The sequence below is a fragment of the Leptonychotes weddellii genome, chromosome 5 (assembly GCF_054177405.1).
Source record: "Leptonychotes weddellii isolate Sample4059 chromosome 5, ASM5417740v2, whole genome shotgun sequence".
NCBI lineage: Eukaryota > Metazoa > Chordata > Mammalia > Carnivora > Phocidae > Leptonychotes > Leptonychotes weddellii.
This window is the reverse complement of record NC_138373.1, coordinates 107,001,621-107,022,771: the sequence shown is the minus strand read 5'-3', so window position 1 is coordinate 107,022,771 and position 21,151 is coordinate 107,001,621. Positions and strand designations below refer to the sequence as shown.

The window sequence follows — 21,151 nt, the reverse complement described above, 5'->3', positions numbered from 1 at the left end:
CCTTGCCCAGCCCCCAAAAAAGTCCCTAGAAAATTTCATTCAAAAAAGAAATTCACAAAATTAAAAACTGTAAAAAAGCAAAGTCGGCAGGCTCTGCTGTATAAAAAAGAGAAAAAGAACAGTCTGGATGAGAGAAAGAAGGAATAAAATGTGTGAAGAAGAGATGGGATGTGTGAGCTAAGAGCTTTATAAAACAAAATTTGTAAAGTCTGTATATTCTCCTACACACACACACACCCACACACCAAAATAAGCCCATAACTAAACTCCACATAAGGGCCCACCGTAGGACTCCTTCATCAGTGTTCTCTCACTGCACTTTTTTCTCTTTTTTTAAAAGAAATAACAAAAATTTTTTAAAGCCTCCTCAGATAAGTCCAACACATCAAAAACTGTTTTTCATAAAGATGAGAAGAAGCTCAAGGCACTATGTCTCTTTGGGATATGGAAAGAGTATATTGCAGTTAAAAACCAAATATAAAACTTTCTTTGCAAAAGAAAGAAAAAAAGTTCTTTTGATCTCCTTGAATGCAGCACACAGAAAAAGTGACGGTTCCCCCAGGCCTCCCCAGGAATGGAGGAAGAAGCAGAGGGCAGGAGTGCAGAGATTTCTTTTCTCCAGGCGCAGGCCTGTGAAAAGCGCTGCCCAAGTGTTAGTCCTTAGCAGGGCCCTCCGCGGGTCTGTATCCCGTCAGCCCTCTGGAGTTCGGGAGCATCAGCCTCTCCGATGATTCAGGCGTCCAGGCGCATCTCAGACACGATGCAGGTTCGCTTCCAGACCACTGCAAGAAAGCAAATACCACAACAGAGCAAGTCAGATGAAATTTCTGGTTTCCCAGTGCATATAAAAAGTATGTTTACACTACGCTGTAGCCTACTAGGTGTGCAATAGCAGGTCTCAAAAAATAATAGGCAGACCTTAATTCAAAAATACTTTATTGTTAAAACTGTTAACTATCACCTGAGCTTTCAGCAAGTCACAGTCACTGATCACAGATTACCATAAAAATGCAATAAAAAACTTGACATATATTTTTTAAGATTGTATTTATTTATTTGAGAAAGAGAGAGGAACACAAGCAGGGGGAGTGGGGGAGGGAGAAGCAGGCTTCCCGCCAAGCAGGGAGCCCGATGTGGGGCTCGATCCCAGGACGCTGGGATCATGACCCGAGCCGAAGGCAGACGCTCAACGACTGAGCCACCCAGGTGCCCCCAAATTTGACCTATTTTGAGAATTACCCAAATGTGACACAGAGACACAAAGCGAGCAAATGCCAGTGGCACTGACAGCCTGGCTTAAAGCAGGGAAAGTAGGGTGGCCACAAACCTGCAATTTGTACCAAAAGAAAAAAAAAAGGCAATATTTGCAGAGCTCAGTAAAGCACGAGAAAAAGAGGGATGACTGTCGCCCGCAAGAGGGGGAGGGGAACCCTAGAGGAGGCGTAAAGCGGGGGGCGGGGGGGGGCGCGCTTACCGCTGCTACTTGTTGAACTGGAAGGAGTAGAGCCCGTGGTCTGAGGGCGCCTCCACCGCCACCTGAGTCTGCTGGCCGCCGCTCTCCTGCACCGCAGCCGAGGCCCGAGGGTCAAGCTGGGCGCGCCTGTGGCCCCCCCCCAGAGTGGGGTGTCCTGCCCCCCCTCCCCCTCCCACGCGCACACAGCAGCACCTCCCCGACACACAGCGCACCCTAGCCTCTTGGCGAGACGCGGCTCAGTACGGGCCGGCCTCAACGAGCGCCTCGTTCAAGGGCACGGACGGACGAGGTTCTTCCTTCCTACGCTCACTCACACGCCCAGCAGCTGACCGCGCGCGCGGAATCAGCATCACTGTTAGAGGGAGATCTTTTTTTTTTTCCCCTAAAATGTTGAGTGAGCACAAGCAGGGGGAGCTGCAGGCAGAGGCAGAGGGAGAAGCAGGCCTCGCGCCAGCAGGGAGCCCGATGCGGGGCTCGACCCCAGGACGCCGGGATCACGACCCGAGCTGAAGGCAGTCACCTAACCAACTGAGCCACCCAGGCGCCCTGCTAGGGGAAGATCTTGATCGGGGTCAAACCTCCCTCTGTGCGTTTTCCTACGCGCGATTCCGCGAGACCAGAAAGCTCTTACCTCGGCTGCAACACCGGCGGAAGGCACGGGGGTGTACGGGGCGATGTAAGCTCCTGGCAGCGGGGCGGCCGCCGGCACGTACTAGAATGAAAGCCATCCACAGGCTCAGAGCAGGGAGGGGACTCCTGGCGACATTTAAAGCACCCGGGGAGCTCTAAAAACGACTAATGCCTAGGTTTCATCCCCAGAGAGTGGCATTTAATTGTCCCTTCTCCGGAGCGCTCCAGGGGCTGCTAAGTACACAGGCTTATAGAGACGTGTGCCCCCGGGGCTTCCCTTCCTCCTCCGGCCTGCGCACCACAGTGCAGCAGACCCGCAAGAAACCTGCTGAGCTTCACCCGTTCTTCTGGTCACCATGTTGGGAAGGATTTCTAGGAAATGTGTGTGAGCTCCTGGGTAAACTGCGGCGTAGACAGAAGCACTATTTAGTTTCGTGAGTAGGAATCGGTTAAAAGGGGAGCGGCATGGCGATATTCTGTTTATCTCCTAGTCGGGGTCTGAGCCGTGCCTTCAGTGACACTGAAGTGACTGACACCCTCATTCACAGGCATTTTCGCTGAAGAGCTCTGCATCGGTACCCCCTGCTCAGTCGGAGTCTGAAATCAGAAACAGCCCGCTTGGCTTTACCGTGCCCGTGCTGCTGAGCGAGAGGTGCCCCAGTTGCTGGGTAAGAGGTCCCATCATGGAGGCAGGCTGCAGAGAAATGGGGTGATCCATCCCCGGCGGCAGAACGGAACCCTGGAGGCGGCAACAAAGGACAGGGTTAGCTGGCAGCATCCAACTAAGCCGCAGTGATTCACGCCTACCAGGACCGCTGAGGACAGACATTTAAAAGTCCTGGGAAATGATAGGTGAGTAGTGACCCAGCTGCCCAACAGCAACAGGTGCTCTGCCCGTCAGTGTGGAGGGGTCCTCCTCTTAAGAATAACAAACTGACAGAATTTCAGGTCACACAGCTGCGTTGCACAAGGGACTGAGCCAGAACTCACACCCACATCGTCTATCATCAGATCGCATTGTTTTTCTTTACAGCAAACTCTTTGGCTTTTGCCCACTCCTGAACACTCACTGAAGGCTGCATGAGGTATGACTGGTGATGCATCCACGACGGGTTAGGTGCTTGTAGAGGAGATGTCTGAGTTACTCTCTAAGGCAAACCAAAGAAATAGACAAAAACATTAATTGCCTAGAAACTACTGTTTCTCCCAGTGATCTGATAGTGTTCAGCAAAACCCCAAAAAAGTTGGAGTGCCCCCTCACAAAATAGAAACATTAAGAATAAACTCTTCAAAAACTATTAAAAACTCGCACACGTCAACAAATAACCCGATTCAAAATTGGGCAAAAGATAGGAATAGATACTTCTCTAAGAAGATATACAAATGGCCAATAAGCACACGAGGAAGGCTCAACATCATTAGTCACCAGGGAAATGCAAATCAAAACCGTGATGAGATGCCGCTTCACACCCACCAGGATGGCTGTAATTAAAAGGAGAGAGTAGGGGCGCCTGGGTGGCTCAGTAGGTTAAGTGTCTGACTCTTGATTTCGGCTCAGGTCATGCAGGGTCCTGGGATCCAGCCCTGCATCAGGCTCCTTGCTCAGCAGGGGGTCCGCTGGAGATTCTCTCCCTCTGCCTCCCCCTCCCCCCCCAACTCTCTCCCTCTCTCTCTCACATAAATACATCTTAAAAAGAGGGGAGGGGGGCGCCTGGGAGGCTCAGTCGGTTAAGCATCTGCTTTCAGCTCAGATCATGATCCCAGGATCCTGGGATCAAGTCCCGCATTGGGCTCCTTGCTCAGTGGGGAGCCTGCTTCTCCCTCTGTCTGCCATTCCCCCTGCTTGTGCTCGCTCTCCCTCTGACAAATAAATAAAATCTTAAAAAAAAAAAAAAAAGAATAACAAGTGTCATACACTGTGGGCGGGAATGTAAAATGGTGCAGCAGCTCTGGAAAACAGTTTGGCATTTCCTCAGAAAGTTAAACATATTGTTCCTACGTAACCCAGCAAGTCCACAGGGGGTGTATACCCAAGAGAAATTAAAACATGTGTTGACACAAAAATTGTACACAAATATTCAAAGCAGCATTATTCTAATAGCCAAAAGGTAGAAACAACCCGAAAGGCCATCAACTACTAAGTAGAGAACAAACGGGTATACTCATACAATGGCAGGGGACTGAATCAGTCATAAAGAAGAGTGAAGTACTGCTTACGTGCTATGATATGGATAGACCTCGGAAGCATGCTGAGTGGAAGAAGCCTGGCCCCAAAGACATACACTGCATGCTTCCATTTATACAAAGTATCCAGAGGAGGCAAATCTATAGCCATTGAAAGTATCTCAGTGGTTGCCAGGGGGTATGGGTGAGGGAGAATGGGCAATGACCGCTAACCGGGACAGAGCTTCTTTCTGGGGTAATAAAAATGTTCTGGAATTAGATAATGCTGATAGCTGCATAACTTTGCAAAATATACTTGAAACTACTGACTTGTATACTTTAAGTAGGTGAATTTTATGGTATGTGACTTATCTCAATTTTATGTATCTATTTATTTTAGATTTTATTTATTTATTCGACAGAGAGAGAGAGTACAAGCAGGGGGCGCAGCAGAGGGAGAGGGTGAGAGAGAAGCAGACTGCTGAGCAGGGAGCCCGATGCGGGGCTTAATCCCAGGACCTCAGGATCCTGACCTGAGCCAAAGATCATGAGGCTTAACCAACTGAGCCACCCAGGCACCCCTGAATTATCTCAGTTTTGAAATGAAAAAAAAAGAAAAAGAAAAAGAGCAATGAGAAGCTAGAAATGTATCACAATAAACAAGTAGGTTTATTTCATAAATGTAAAGATTGTTCAAGATCAGAAACTCTATAAACATAAGTCAAAATCGAAGGAAAAAGCCAGAGTGTAATACAAGATGACAAAAAGACATTTGATAAAATCCAGCAGCAATTTATTAAAAAAAAAACCCAAAAAACAGTAAAATAGAAAAAAACTACTTACATATTAAAGGCTAGTACCAAAACCTAGCTGTTAACATTAACCTAAACAAAGAAATACTAAAACCACTGCATTTATAATAATTATAATATCTTACAGTAGGGTCAAATACAATTAGATAAGAACACAACTGGCATAAAATTGGAAAGGAAGAGAAAACTATGATTTTTGCACTGATGATACAACTATATACCTAGAACACTTAAGAGACTCAGTAAAAAAAATGCTAGTAGCAATAAGGATTTGGTACATTAGCTGCACACAAGATACATGAACATAAACCAAGTCTTTCTTCAGTGTATCTATAGCATCTAGAAATGCTTATAAAATTATAGAACACTTACAAATATATTCAACAGGAAAAGCATAAGATCTATATAAACAACACTAACATCTTATTGAAGGGCATAAAAAAAGATTTAAAAACATGAAAAGAAATACTACATCTTGGGTGAAAAGAATACTTTTTTGAGAGAGAGAGAGATTAAGAGAAAGCATGAGCAGGGGGAGGGGCAGAGGGAGAAGTAGGCTCCCTGCTCGATGTGGGGCTTGATGTGGGGTTCAAAACCAGGACCCTGGGATCATGACCTGAGCAGAAGGCAGATGCTTAACCGACCGAGCCACCCACGGACCCCGAAAAGAATAGTTCTTAAAAAGTCAATTCCCAGGGCACCTGGGTGGCTCAGTAAATTGAACATCCAACTCTTGGTTTCAGCTCAGGTCATGATCTCAGGGTCGTGGGGTTACCACACTTAGCGTGGAGTCTGCTTGAGATTCTATTTCTCTCTCTCCCTCTGCACCCCCCAACTAAAAGAAATAAATCTCTAAAAAAAGGTCAATTCTCAAAAAAAGGTCAGTTCTCTTAAACTAATACATAAATTTAATGAAATTCCAATTAAAATTGTCAGATTTCCAAAAATTAGATATCATAAACTTTATACAGAAGAGTAAATGCCGGGGCGCCTGAGTGGCTCAGTTGGTTAAGCAACTGCCTTTGGCTCAGGTCATGATCTCAGGATCCTGGGATCGAGCCCCGCATCGGGCTCCCTGCTTGGCAGGAAGCCTGCTTCTCCCTCTCCCACTCCCCCTGCTTGTGTTCCCTCTCTCGCTGTGTCTCTCTCTGTGAAATAAGTAAATAAAATCTTAAAAAAAAAAAAAAAGAAGGAGATCGCACTGCATGGTATCTGCCCTCAGCAGGTCATTCCTGCTGGGTGTTCAAGAGACAGTGCAATAGAAACTCAGTATCTGGCATCGTTGGTTTTCTTGGCTTTGTGCATGTTAAACCTGGTATTTTTATTTCTGCATGGAGCACTGGGTGTTATGCACAAACAATGAATCATGGAACACTACATCTAAAACTAATGATGTATGGGGATTAACATAAGAATAAAAAAAATAAAAAAAAAGAAGAAGAAGAAGAAGAGTAAATGCCAAAAAAACAGCATAAAGTCTGAAAGAGTAGGGAAAAGGTTTTGTCTTTTATAATATTAGAAGATATTCTGGGGCTCCTGGGTGGCTCAGTTGGTTGGGCAATTGCCTTTGGCTCAGGTCATGATCCTGGAGTCCTGGGATCGAGTCCCGCATTGGGCTCCCTGCTCAGCAGGGAGTCTGCTTCTCCCTCTGACCCTCTCCCCTCTCGTGCTCTCTCTCAGTCTCTCTCAAAAAAATAAATAAAATATTTAAAAAATATATTAGAAGACATTCTGAAAGCCACTGCGATCAAGTCAATGTATCACCAGAGTAAGGACAGACACAGTGAGCCCTGGAAGAGGATCAAGGACACAGAAACAAACCCCAGTATTTATTATAGGTGGCATTTTAACTCACCACTGTTTAATTTTTAATTAATTCACCGTATTAATAATCCATTAATTCAAATATGATTTAATAATTTGGTGCTAGGACAACCGGTTAAAACATTCTGAAAGAATGAAATAAAATGCCTATCTGGTGCCCCATACAAAAATAAATTCCTGATGATTACATATTTAAATTTTACTGTAAAACAATAAAATAAATCTTGGAGACCATATGTATAATATAGGGACTGGGAAGACCTTTTTAATTAAGAAATTCAAAAGCTTTAGTGGAAACACAGACATATTTAACTGTACACAAATTTTAAACTTTTGTGGTTTTTTGTGGTGCAAATGAGTGATTCCCAAAGTATGGTCCCTGGACAGGCAGCAGGGGCAGCAGCAGCATCTGGAAACAGAAATGCAAATTCCTGCCTCCTAGCCTAGTCTTACTGAATCAGAAATTCTCTGTGTGGTGCCCAGTAATTTGGGTTTGATAAGCTTTCCAAGTGATTCTGATAGACAGCTCAAGCTTGAGGACCACAACACAAAGTCAATGGACAAAAATTAAATCTGGAAAAAAAATATTTGTAAGAAAGATAACATTCAGAGGATTGATACTTTAATAATATGCAAATGTGGTGGCGCCTGGGTGGCTCAGTCGGTTAGGCGTCTGCCTTCGGCTCAGGTCATGATCCCAGGGTCCTGGGATCGAGCCCCGCATTGGGCTCCCTGCTCAGCGGGAAGCCTGCTTCTCCCTCTCCCACTCCCCCTGCTTGTGTTCCCTCTCTCGCTGTGTCTCTCTCTGTCAAATAAATAAACAAAAGCTTAAAAATAAATAAATAAATAATATGCAAATGCTTTTTGTAAGTTGATGGGAAACGAATAACCAAACAGAAAAATGGGCCAAGTGTATCAAGAACAATCAGAGAAGAGCAAATCAAAATATGATAAACAGGGGCGCCTGGGTGGCTCAGTCATTAAAAGTCTGCCTTCGGCTCAGGTCATGATCTCAGGGTCCTGGGATCGAGCCCCGCATCAGGCTCCCTGCTCAGCGTGAAGCCTGCTTCTCCCTCTACCCTTCCCCCCTGCTTGTGTTCCCTCTCTCGCTGTGTCCCTCTGTCAAATAAATAAAATCTTTAAAAAAATAAAAATAAATAAATATGACAAACATAAAAAGACACGCTTAAACTTGACTGTAGTCAGGGAAATGCAAATTAAAGTAACAATGCACTTGGGCGCCTGGGTGGCTCAGTCGGTTAAGCGACTGCCTTCGGCTCAGGTCATGATCCTGGAGTCCCGGATCGAGTCCCGCATCGGGCTCCCTGCTCAGCGGGGAGTCTGCTTCTCCCTCTGACCCTCCTCCCTCTCGTGCTGTCTCTCATTCTCTCTCTCGCAAATAAATAAATAAAATCTTTAAAAAAAAAAAAAAAGTAACAATGCACTTTACACCTATCGAGATAGGAAAAACTGAAAAAGACCAATGTCACTTATGGCTGGAGGGAAATGGCCATTCAGACATTGCTAGTGGAAATGTGAACTGACACAGCCTTTGTGGGAAGCAATCTGGCAACATCTGTAAAACTAAACGTCCATATATTATCCAACCTAGCAAGCCCACTCCTTGGACTCTAGCCCCCAGAAAGAACAGTACTCAGATTTGAGAATGTAGGCATAAGGATCTTTACATATGTTTGTTTCTGGGGATCAGAGTCCAAGGAATGGGACTGCTAGATTGAATAATATATGGATGGAAGTATTATTTGTACCAGAAAACCCCTGAAATCCAACTGAATACCCTTCACGGAGGTAGGGTGGAAGAATTCTGGTCTCTGCAGCATGAAATATAATGCAACTGTTTAAAAAAGAAATAATTAGAACAAAAAGTCTCAACATTAGCTACATCAGAATCACCTCGAGGGCTTGTTAAAAAACTCAGCTGGTGGGGGCAGGGACACGGGACAGTGGAAACAGGAGCGGATTAAGAGGTACAGAGTAGCAGGTAGAAGATATGTGAGTCACAGGGATGAAAAGCACAGCATAGGGAATACAGTCAATAATACTAGAATAACTTTGTATGGTGACAGATGGTGAACAAAAAAACAGATTGCTGGGACCCATCCCCAGAGTTTCCACTTCAGCAGATCTGGGGTGGAATCCAAGAATTTATGTTTTTTGAAATTCCCAGGTGATACTGCTCATCCAGGCACCAAACTTTGAGACTCACTGGTTTAAGATACTGTTAAGTGAGAAGAGTGAAGTGTAAAAAATATATTTAATCTGGCCAGATTTTTGTAAAATAAACAATGACTTCCAAAACTATATACATATGCATATATGCACATGAAGAAAAATCTGGAATTTTCTGAAATATATGGAATAATAGGAAATTAAAAATATAGTAATATAGGCTTACTTGTGGACACAGAGTAAGAGGATGCCACCACAACAGTCTGTATATATGTCATGGGATCACACGTTATGCTTTCATGTAAAATTATCTGTGAGCAGTATGTATAAAGGAAAAACTAAAAAATACGGAGTTTCCAGCCTTATGCTCCTTTACCTAAAGCACAGTGACAGGGAAAACTACCACACCCACCACTTTTTTCGGGCATGAACGTACCTGATAGGAAGACACAGGAGATGGAAGGTACGGGGAGAGTGCAGACTGAGCAAGCATCCTGTTGGGGGTGATGTTATAAGGAGCCGGGTAAAACCTGGAGGAAGGAACCTCATCAGTAAGGAGCCACAGGAAACCACAAGGTTAGGGCCCCACTGACAGACACAGCCACTTCCCACTAGCTGCTATTTAAAAATCAAGATGAAACATCCCAGTGCCTGGACAGGCCGTTGTCATTTTCGGGTAGCCCAATTCTATAAAACACCCTTACCCATTCTGAAGAGCTGTGGTGGGGTCATAGGTCAAGGCCATACCACCCTATAAAGGAAGAACACAGTGTTCATAATGCGAGCCCTCGGGGGAGAACAGGAGGAAGCCCAGAGTGCCAAGACTGGGACATATTTGATTCAACAGATTAAAGTCAAGTCTGGACAGGTCCTACTACAGCCATTCCAGAGTTTTCCTGGTTGTGCAAGCTGCAAAATCCCACTAAAGACCCACACTGAAGATCATGTTAAGCAGCCAGTCATCTCTCAGTTACTGTTAACTCTCAAACTTGCCGCTTAAACTCACAGGAATCGGGCCCTGGTAAATTCCATTCCATGTTAATGTCCTTAGTACTCCTGTCTCCTCAGAGGTCCTCTTACCATATCTCCATTCCTTGGCCAGACCCGTCCATTTTGCATGTATTTCCCTTGGTTCTGTCGTTTCTTTGGACCACCATCAGCAAATTTGCAAAGCAAGGGATCAGATGGGGCTGCCAAGAAAGAAAGACACAGTTGAGTCTCACCCTCTGAGTCCACTCACACTCATGCAAAATGCCTCCAGAATCTTCACTGGAAGTAACAATCTGTGGCTCTCTCAGCCTGATTCCCAGATGCCTCACCTGGGACTCCAGCAGGTGTCTTAATATATTTTCCATTAAAGTGGGTGATGATGGCTTCACACTTCTCTGTGGACTCCATCCTAAGGAGCACAAGAGGGGTTAGGCTCTAGCTTCTCCAGGATCTGCACTCCCCCTACATTCAAAGAGAAAGCTCTAAGTTCCCAGCCCACAAATACTCCAAAAGTTGTGACTATAGAAACACAGTTTCCTCCACACAAATTCAAGGTATCTTGAAGAGGCAACCCTAGCTTCTAATGAACGTTCCCTCAACTGGCTCCTGTAGGGCTCCTGAAAAGAAAAGTGAAGCTATGAATATTCCAAAGACACTGATGGATGGGCCTACTATTAGGTCTGGTTCTTAAACAAGAAACAAGAATACAGGGGCACCTGGGTGGCTCAGTCATTAAGCATCTGCCTTCGGCTCAGGTCATGATCCCAGAGTCCTGTGATCGAGCCCCACATCGAGCCCCGCATCGGGCTCCCTGCTCAGCGGGAGGCCTGCTTCTCCCTCTTCCACTCCCCCTGCTTGTGTTCCCTCTCTCACTGTGTCTCTGTCAAATAAATAAATAAAATCTTAAAAAAAAAAAAAAGAAACAAGAATACAATAAACAGTGGCTATCATCATCATTATCATTTTTTTTTTTTTAAGTAAGCTCTACACCCAATGTAGGGCTTGAACTCATGACCCTGAGATCAAGAGTCATATGCTCTACCCACTGAGCCAGCCAGGTGCCCCATGTCACCATTATTTTTTATTACAAAATTCCTCATGGAAATTGTTCCCTCACTCCAATAAAACTGCACAAGCTAAGAACTTGCCAATGTTTATTTTTTGCTTCTGGTTATGATTATCAAGGTCTAATTAGCTACTAGTAATATTAAGATTTCTTGAAACTAGAGGAGGAAAGAATAATAAGAGTTCATGGTCTACAGTGATAGAAACAACAATGTTGGGAACTGCGGAGTTAAAGTATCTTGTTGGGGAAAGACAACTGAGTAAGGAATCAGAAAATCTAGATTCTTGCACCAGGTCACCCAAAATTCTGTGAGTTAGGACCTGCACAAAACCCCATCAGATCCATTCCTCATTTCTGCATTAGATATAACATCCATCTACCCTACTACAGATCAAATGAGATAATGTATTTACATGTGTTCTAAAAATTATAAGGGTCTATCTGACGCAAGGTACAGTATCTTCCCCCCCTTCTTTCCTTATTTATTTATTTTAAAGATTTTATTTATTTACTTGAGAGAAAAGAGTGCATGAGTGAGCACAAGCTGGGGGGAGAGGGGGAGGGAGAGAGAGAAGCAGGCTCTCTGCTAAGCAGGACCGGGATCATGACCTGAGCCGAAGGCAGACGTTTAGCAGACACTTAACCAACTGTGTCACCCAGGCGCCCCTCCCTCCTTCCACATTTAAATTAAGTCTCATTATATTTTCTATGCCAATAACCACTAAAAATATGAACCGGTCCCATGAAGGTGGTCACTAAAAAGAGGCCTCACATGGAACCTTTTAGGGAAAACCCATGAGCTAGGTATCCCAGAGCAGCAGTCTTTAGCTGGGTTATTTCTACTCCTTAATCTTCCAAGAGTGTGAGCAGGCCTGAGGAGTTTTAAGAGAATTGCTCGCAGAACCTCCACTTCCTCATAAGCTCTTTCCTAAAACTGGCCTACCTGAGGACAGCTCGTGCTCACTGATGGTCCAGGGCCCTCTCACAGCCCCTGCTCTGCCCTTCCTTTGCACGTCTCCCCAAACTCAACATGAGGCAATGATGCCTGACTTTTTTTTTTTTTTTAAAGATTTTATTTATTTATTTGACAGAGACAGAGATAGCGAGAGCAGGAACACAAGCAGCGGGAGTGGGAGAGGGAGAAGCAGGCTTCCCCCCGAGGAGGGAGCCCGATGTGGGACTCGATCCCAGGACCCTGGGATCATGACCTGAGCCGAAGGCAGACGCTCAACGACTGAGCCACCCAGGCGCCCGATGCCTGACTTTTTAAGTCTTTTTCTAAGTCAGATGTTTCTAATTCTTTCAGCAAGCTGGATGACTCAACAGGTTGCTAACCGATGCATAAAAAAATCAGTTTTGACAGATCGATCACCTTGGTTCTCGGCTTATAACTGAGAAGAAATTCAAAGAATTCCTATTTTAACAAAACTCTTCCTATTCCCATTTACTTATGTGAACAAGGTTCTCAGCATGAAAATAAAAAACAGGAACAGAATTGATATTATAGCAATAAACAATAGTCATTGTTGACTACATGACCTAATTAGAAAAACCTAAACAAAATAAAACTTATCCATGTCATAGGAGTAAGCTTTTCCAATAAAATTTACTTTATGTGGGGTGCCTGGGTGGCTCAGTTGGTAAGCGTCTGCCTTCGGCTCAGGTCACAATCTCAGGGTCCTGGGATCGAGCCCCGCATCAGGCTCCCTGCTCAGCGGGAAGCCTGCTTCTCCCTCTCCCTCTGCCCCTGCTTGTGTTCCCTTTCGCGTTATGTTTCTCTGTCAAATAAATGGATAAAATCTTTAAAAAAAAAATTTTACTTTATGTGTACAGTTTCGTAACCACAGGAAAAAGTTCTCATTTATTGTATATACGTATTTTTGTTGCAGAGAAGTAGGACAGAATGATCCATAAAAAAACTTTCAATTATAAAAATACTCTATACTTGAATACAATTCTGTAAGGAAATAGAATGGAAATACAAGATCAAGAACAAAAAAGGAACACTATAATAAAAATTATATGAATTATGACTATTAAAAAAAAATGTCCTAAGTATTTTTTTTTAAGTAGGCTCCACCCCCAGCCTGGAGCCCTACACAGGGCTTGAACTCACTACCCTGAGATCAAGTCAGATGCTTACCTTCCTGAGACACCCAGACACCCCGCCCTAGGTATTTTTATTTTTATTTATTTAAATATTTTATTTATTTATTTGTCAGAGAGAGAGTACAAGCGGAGGGTGCAGCAGGCAGAGGGAGAAGCAGGCTCCCTGCTGAGCAGGGAGCCTGATGCGGGACAATCCCAGGACCCTGGGATCCCGAACCCAGCCGAAGGCAGATGCTTAACCAACTGAGCCACTTATGCATCCCTAGTCCTAAGTATTTTTAAATGGATGATTTTGTGTATCAAACTGCTATGACATTTAGATCTATTTGGATATATTTACAAATAACATGACAGTTTTTTTTTTTAAGATTTTATTTATTTATTTGACAGAGAGAGAGACACAGTGAGAGACGGAACACAAGCAGGGGGAGTGGGAGAGGGAGAACCAGGCTTCCCACCGAGCAGGGAGCCCGATGTGGGGCTGATCCCAGGATGCTGGGACCATGACCTGAGCCGAAGGCAGACGCTTCACAACTGAGCCACCCAGGCGTCCCAACTTGACAGTTTTTGTTTATTTGTTTGTTTTCAAGATTTTATTTATTTATTTGGGGAGAGAGAGCGACCACAAGCAGGGCGAGCAGCAGGCAGAGGGAGAAACAGGCTTCCCGCCGAGCAGGGAGCCCGATGCGGGACCCGATTCCAGAACCCTGGGATCACGACCCCAGCCGAAGGCAGATACCCAACCCACTGAGCCACCCAGGCGTCCCGACAGTTTTATTTAAAATGTCGATATTTGTAATTTGCTGGAAATTAGATTTCCCAAGATCTAAATGTATGAAGAAAATGTACAGGTAGTAGCATAGGAACATGCAAAAGATTTCACGGGTTTTCAACTCTTCAAAACCAGTTTCCAAACTGGGCTCCGAGGCACCCCGTGCCATTGTGGTGAGCTCACAGAGGCACAGGCAGGGGATTTTTTTAACTTTCTGAAGAAAATACAGCAACATCTATTGGATACTGTGTGGACTACTAACTCTAAAAGGTCACCATTTCAACACTGGATCACGCTACGATCCTTTTAATAATGTATTTTTGCAAAGCTGTTTTTTCCACGGTTGCTACGACAAAAGCAAATACCATAAGAAAACCAATGTGTGACAGGAAATGAAGGTGTAAGTGTCCAATCTGATTCCAAGGTTTGAGAAGCTGTGAAGTGTTCAACAGGTACATATTCCATTAGTAAGTATAGAAAATATAGTTATTTAAGAATGGAATAAAAATATTTTTCCTCTTTTTTTTTTAAGATTTTATTCATTTATTTACTTAGAGCTTGATCGAGCAAGTGAGCCAGTGGGGGGAGGAGCAGAGGGAGAGGGACAAGTAGACTCTACACTGAACGCAGAGCCCCACGCAGGGATTGATCTCATGACCCTGAGATCATGACTGGAGCCAAAATCAAGAGTTGGATGCTTGACCAACTGAGCCACCCAAGCGCCCCTCTTTTTTTTTTTAAGTAAACTCAACTCCCAATGTGGGATTCAAACTCACAACCCCAGGATCAAAAATCACATGCTCTGGGCGCCTGGGTGGCTCAGTTGGTTAAGCGACTGCCTTCGGCTCAGGTCATGATCCTGGAGTCCCGGGATCGAGTCCCGCATCGGGCTCCCTGCTCAGCGAGGAGCCTGCTTCTCCCTCTGACCCTCCCCCGTCTCATGTGTTCTCTCTCAAATAAATAAATAAAATCTTTAAAAAAAAAAAAAAACAAAAAAAACAAAAAAAACAAAAATCACATGCTCTACCAACTGAGTCAGCCAGGTGCCCCTTAAGTATTTCTTTTGGTCTAGAGCAAAAAAAAATTATTGACACAACTTAAGGTGTCATGAACTGAAAAAGGTTGAGAACCTCTGCTTTAAAAGAGTGCGGGAGGTGGGGCGCCTGGGTGGCTCAGTCGTTAAGCATCTGCCTTCAGCTCGGGTCATGATCCCAGGGTCCTAAGATCGAGCCCCGCATCGGGCTCCTGGCTCAGCAGGGAGCCTGCTTCTCCCTCTGCCTGCCACTTCTCCCTGCTTGCACGCTCTCTCTCTGTCAAATAAATAAAATCTTAAAAAAAAAAAAAGTGTGGGAGCCAAACAGTGATCTGAAGGGGCACCTGCACCCCAATGTTTATGGCAGCAATGTCCACAATAGCCAAAATGTGGAAAGAGCCCAGATGTCCATCAACAGACGAATGGATAAAGAAGATGTGGTAAATATATACAATGGAATATTACTCAGCCATAAAAAAAAAAAAAATGAAATCTTACCATTTGCAACAATGTGGCTGGAACTAGAAGGTATTATGCTAAGCTAAATAAGCCCATCAGAGAAAGACAATTATATGATTTCACACATATGTGAAATTTAAGAAACAAAACAGAGGATCATAGGGGAAGGGAGGGAACAATAAAACAAGATGAAATCAGAGAGGGAGGCAAACCATAAGAGACTCTTAACAATAGGAAACAAACAGGGTTACTGGAGGGGAGGTGGGAGGGGATGGGGTAACTGGGTGATGGGGGAGGGCACATGATGTAATGAGCACTAGGTTTTATATGCAACTGATCAATCACTAAACTCTACCCCTGGAACTAATAATATTATATATGTTAATTAATTGAATTTAAATTTTTAAAAAAGTGGGAGCAAAAACAGTTTGATGACCACAAGCCTAAGAACTCTCTTTTAGTTATACTTGGGATTGCCAGCAGGTGGTGCTACCAAGATTGAGTTGGCTACGGAAGAGGCCCTATTCCTTGTTCCCAAGATCCGGAGAAACACTCCAGAGTAAGAAAGTGTTCCTGGACCAGACAAGGTATTATAAAACAAAATGGGACCTTCAGATCATGTATTCCAATAGTTTTCAAACTTTCAGAAAAAGCAACAGTCTCCTTTCAAACAAAATCTTTTTTTTTTAAAGATTTTATTTATTTATTTGGCAGAGAGAGAGACAGCAAGAGAGGGAACACAAGCAGGGGGAGTGGGAGAGGGAGAAGCAGGCTTCCGCTGAGCAGGGAGCCCGATGCGGGGCTCGATCCCAGGAGCCTGGAATCATGACCTGAGCCGAAAGGCAGACGCCCAACAACTGAGACACCCAGGAGCCCCTCAAACAAAATCTTAAAATAAAAGCAGAACCATTTCTTCAGTGGGCTGGAAGAGGCCGAAGCTCTACAATGACACCTAGGCTCAGCAGAAGGCACCCTGGAGAACTCCACAGCTCCAGGGAACACTTGAAGAAAATCACTCATCTAAATCACTCTCCACTTCACAGAGTAAACCAAGGCTCAGAAAGGTCTGATATCACAGGGGCAAGTTAGTGGCAGGGTTGGTTCCAGAATCTAAGTCTCAACAGAACTGAAAAGGAAGAACACATCTTCTACTTCATCCCACTGATCTTGAAGCCAGAAGGATTAGGGTACTGTTCTACCACCCACTGCTGGGGGACCCTGGGCAAATCACTTCACAGTGGAGACTCTGGTTTCATTATCTGTATAAAAGGATACAGAATTATTTTATTCTGCTTGGGTCTGGATCAAAGGAACAAATGCTAGAGTAGCAAGAAATAGTGGGGAAAGGATAAAGATTTTGAGGGCAAATGGGTATTTAAGTACTGTGACCTATAGTTTAAATGAACTTCTGATTCACTGTCAAGTACGTTAGGCCAAGAGTCTGGTCCCTTGAGGGAGGGGGCACAGACTTTTTTGGTGACCTTCTAAGGGACATTCTTCATTAACCTCATCATTTCCCATTCTGGCATCCCTCACCTTGCAAAGCCAACCCCTCTGCTGGTCCCACTGGTGTCTCGGAGGATTCGAGTGGAGATAACCTGGCCAAAAGGCTTCAGCATCCCCTCTAGTTCTTGCTCATCCATGGAGAGTGGAAGGTTTGATATGTATAAATTTGTGGGGTCCTGTTCCTGTTGCTGTGGGAAAAAAGGGAGGAAATGAAGCTCACAACTCTTATCCCTCCCCCACCCTCAGCCCTCATCACAGAATGACATCTCAGGAAAGACATAGTAGGAAGGGGCCCACATAAACAAAGGAAATCTTAACTATTTATAACACCTAGTCCCACTACCATGGATTGTACGTTGAGTCCAGCCAAAAAAAAAAAAAGCAGACTTACTACTTCTAGTACTTTACAAGCCCACTGATGACGTTTTAGCTGTCTCTTTAAGAACGAGGCAGAGCAGCGCTCCTCCCTCATGGCCAACAGCCTATTGCCGGGCTGGATTCTCTAGGACGAGCTCCCCTGCCGGCTGTTTTAAGTAAGCTCCCTCCCTCCTCTTCCGGCCACAGCAGAACCCTCGGAGTAGGAATGCCTGTTGACTCCCCAGTGGAGAGAGAGCAGGAAGGGGGAGAAGGGGAAAGGGAAGGCGATGTGCTGGGGGCTGCGCTAGGGGCCTGATGGAGAGTCACTGGGTCACCAGGCGGCCCGGAGAGCTCTAGTCTCATAGGAACTCTGAAAGCTCCTAAACTCCGTTGTCAGAGGGTTCTTTTCCGGCAAGAAGAGGTGGAAGAGCCCCTCCAGGGGGCAGAAGGTGCAAAATGGCAGTAACTTCCCAGATCTGTATTTTTAAGAATTGAAGCAGTCACTGCCCTAGACACTGGGTCACCAGCAACTTCAACCCCTTAGGGCTTTGTCTCTCTTGCACCAGACAGTGCAGGGGGACCAGCAGCCTGCCTCATCAGCTCTACAAGGATTTCAAGAAGGCAAGGGGGCAATCCCACCACAAAAAAGGGATAGAAAAGCCTCGAGTTTTCTAGTAAGTTGGATTAAAATAAAAGCTCCAGGGAGATGTGACAAGGAGGGACAGTTTCCTTCCTTGCTGTGGCTTCCCTCTCCCCCACCCCTAGCAACTCTCCTACCCTACCTCCCCTATCCCCCAAACACGGACCAAGGGAGAACAGCATGGGGAGGTGGAGAGCAAGGCTCTGAACTTCTGAGCTGCACAAGTCGCTGCTTCCGAGGACGTTGCAAAACTACCACAAGCTGCTTGGTAGGGAAGTGGGGCCAGGGTGGAAATGGGGAAAGAGAAAGAGAAAGGGAAGCGTCTTGACCCTCTCACCTGATTACATTATAATACTTGATGAGAGCAACAGAGTCTCCAGAGCTACCTGCCACAGATTTTGAAGACCACCTTCCTCTAGCAGCCAAGGGGTACTCCATGGGACCCAGCCTGTCTTTGGCCAGATAGTCAAAAAGTGCTGCAGATAGCCCTTGCCCATCAGGTTCATGGCCTTAAACCCTCTGGAAGGAAGCCTTAGACCTGGCCCTGTGGTGCTAACCACCAGCCCTCTGGGGAACAGACACGGGGCAGAAGACTTACCTTTGCCATCTGAGCCTGCACACCACTGGCTTTCAGTGCCGTGACAGCTTTCTGTGCGGCTGAAGGACTGTCGAAGTCCACAAAGCCATAGCCTGGAACAGGGAAACAGCATCACTGGGAGGTGGGGGTGTAAGGGAGGTAGGAGGCCAGGCTTTTCAGGAGACAGAGGAAGAGTTATGATCCATGGAACAGAAGTGGTAGGGAGAGAAAGAAATTAAGAGGTTTCAGGTGGTTATCCGTGTGCTCTTCAAACCCCATGAGATTTGGTCTATTTTACAGCTAAGAATGCCAAGTGCAGCGAAGTCTTTGTGGTGTTCTTGCCTTTTTCCGTCCCCACTAAGAAATTGGAGGTTTCAGAAACTAGGCTCTTTTAACAATCCGCAGCCCCCACCCCTAACAGAACTCTTTTCTGTTTTCTAGCCACATCCCAGGAACGCTAGGCATGTTCGAATAGGGCCTCTCCACTGCAGATAGCCAGCCGCCTGCGAGAAGCCCCACCCCACCCCAACAGACGGTCCTTTCCCTCCTTCCACTCTTCATCCCCACCTACAGCTGCTCGAAATCTCAACAAAGCTATTCATCCTTACAAAGGAACACCCACCAGGTCACCCCACCACTGTCACCACCACAAGCTTTTACAAGGCTTTACTAAGTAGAAATAAGCTTACCTACCCATACCCACCCTCCAATCCGGGGCATCTTCATGGAAACATGAAGTACAAAGTAAGCTCAAGAGACTCACAGGCACTCTGCAGGCTTCTAGCCTTGGGTCCCCAAAATAGCATTTTCAGCTCTAGCTCTCTGGTCACCAAACAATCTAAATATCTACTAGTCTTTTAAGCCTGAAAGCCTTAGAGACTCCTCCCCTCACTGGGTCCTAGGAGCGCAGCGCAGTGAAGTGCAGAGGCAAGGGGAGGCCTCACTCACAGTCGCTCTCCATCACCAAAGACAGTTGTTCTCTCACCTTTGCATTTGTTTGTGCTCTTGTCCAGGATGGCCTTAGTAGAGACAATCTTGCCATATCTGAGGGAAAAGAAAATGCAAAGTGAGGGGCGCCTGGGTGGCTCAGTCGTTAAGCGTCTGCCTTCAGCTCAGGTCATGATCCCAGGGTCCTGGGATCGAGCCCCGCATCGGGCTCCCTGATCGGAGGGAAGCCTGCTTCTCCCTTTCCCACTCCCCCTGCTTGTGTTCCCTCTCTCACTGTGTCTCTCTGTCAAATAAATAAATAAAATCTTAAAAAACAAAACAAAACAATAGCATTAAAAAAAAAGAAAAAGAAAATGCAAAGTGATGATGTGGGGGCAGGAATTTGGAACAGGACAGAGACTGAGACATCTGGATGAATCCATGCCCTTTCTTCACAACTGTTCCCACTCAAACCTTAATAAAAACAAAAAGAAATGAATTTAAAATGTCATGCTTATCATACAAACCCATTCTCCAAAGGTGCCTACAAGAAATAAGGTAACTTTAGTCCTTACAATATCAACACATTTCTCTCTTCTTCCCCACCTAAGGCTCAGATATGAGTTGGAAAGAGACTATTGTCTTCTGGGAAAGCAGCTTGGTGATGTCCACATAGCAGAGTGTGTACGTGCAGAGCTCTGGCTAGATTCCTTGCAGACTAACTATAATCCTTAATAATTAATTACCTTCTTTTGGAGAAACACCATTCCTCCTAGGAAAAATCTATAGACACTTCTCTTCTCTGACACCCTGTTCCCCACCCCGGGCGAAGGTTAACCTGAGCCAAACTGCGTTTGTTCAAACCCTGGTTCTGCCACTTTGTAGCTATCCGCCATCTTGGACAAGTCATTTAACCTTCCGGGGCCTCAGTCTCATCATCCATGGAGACCGGATTGTTGGGAATATGAAATGAATTCATGAATATAAAGCACTAATGTCTACCACATGGTAAACACTTGGAAGTTCTTAACTGCTATTATTATTGTTTTATATTCAAGGAACCTCAACCTTAATGCAAGCCGTTCTCTCTCCTGCTTTGCTTTATTCTAAGATTTCTATTTCTCACTGTCAAGACCCGAGCATGTTAGGGAGATGAATGGGTATAAGACCAGGTGCAACAACAGTGTTAGTAAAATTACCCAAAACATGACAATAAGACAAAATGAAGACTGCATATCCTTTCAGTGTCGTTCTGGAACACTGTCTAAAAGGCCCATTTGAAATATATTTCACTATCTAGGGGGATGTTTCTTTGACTTACTATTTACTACTGATTAGAGTCCAGACCTTGCAAAGATACGTATTAGCTTGTAGATTTTGTCCAGTAGAAATGCAAATTTCTTTTTTTTTTAGTTTTTAAAAAGATTTATTTATTTATTTGGGGGGGCAGAGGGAGAGGGGACAAGCAGACTCCGTGGTGAGCACAGAGCCCAATGTGGGGCTTGATCCCATGACCCCAAGACCATGACCTGAGCCAAAATCAAGAGTCAGATGATCAACCGACTGAGCCACCCAGTGCCCCAATGCCAATAATTTCTGTCCAGTAGAAAAGAGAATCCCAA

At 45.0% G+C, this 21,151-nt stretch overlaps 1 protein-coding gene and 1 non-coding gene across 5 annotated transcripts in view; one reads left to right on the top strand and one right to left on the bottom strand.

Moving 5' to 3' along the window:
* Positions 1–436: 436 nt before the first annotated feature.
* Positions 437–21,151, bottom strand: part of RBMS2 (RNA binding motif single stranded interacting protein 2) — a 68,867-nt gene continuing 48,152 nt past the window's right edge. For 3 of the 4 annotated variants that reach the window (XM_081821897.1, XM_081821895.1, XM_081821894.1), the window contains 11 exons: positions 19,588–19,646; positions 18,624–18,715; positions 17,059–17,216; positions 10,413–10,492; positions 10,174–10,283; positions 9,798–9,844; positions 9,530–9,623; positions 3,175–3,252; positions 2,733–2,843; positions 2,106–2,186; positions 437–782 (listed from right to left, as the gene is read on the bottom strand). In XM_081821897.1, coding sequence (XP_081678023.1) covers positions 654–782; positions 2,106–2,186; positions 2,733–2,843; positions 3,175–3,252; positions 9,530–9,623; positions 9,798–9,844; positions 10,174–10,283; positions 10,413–10,492; positions 17,059–17,216; positions 18,624–18,715; positions 19,588–19,646 — 1,039 coding nt within the window. In that variant the 3' untranslated portion in view covers positions 437–653. Of the gene's footprint in view, positions 783–1,474; positions 1,561–2,105; positions 2,187–2,732; positions 2,844–3,174; positions 3,253–9,529; positions 9,624–9,797; positions 9,845–10,173; positions 10,284–10,412; positions 10,493–17,058; positions 17,217–18,623; positions 18,716–19,587; positions 19,647–21,151 lie in introns of all 4 variants that reach the window. The other variant, XM_081821896.1, reaches the window with a different exon arrangement.
* LOC115938799 (small nucleolar RNA SNORA8) lies at positions 6,277–6,414 on the top strand. The gene has a single exon (XR_004073831.1). It is a non-coding gene; the product is annotated as a small nucleolar RNA SNORA8 (small nucleolar RNA).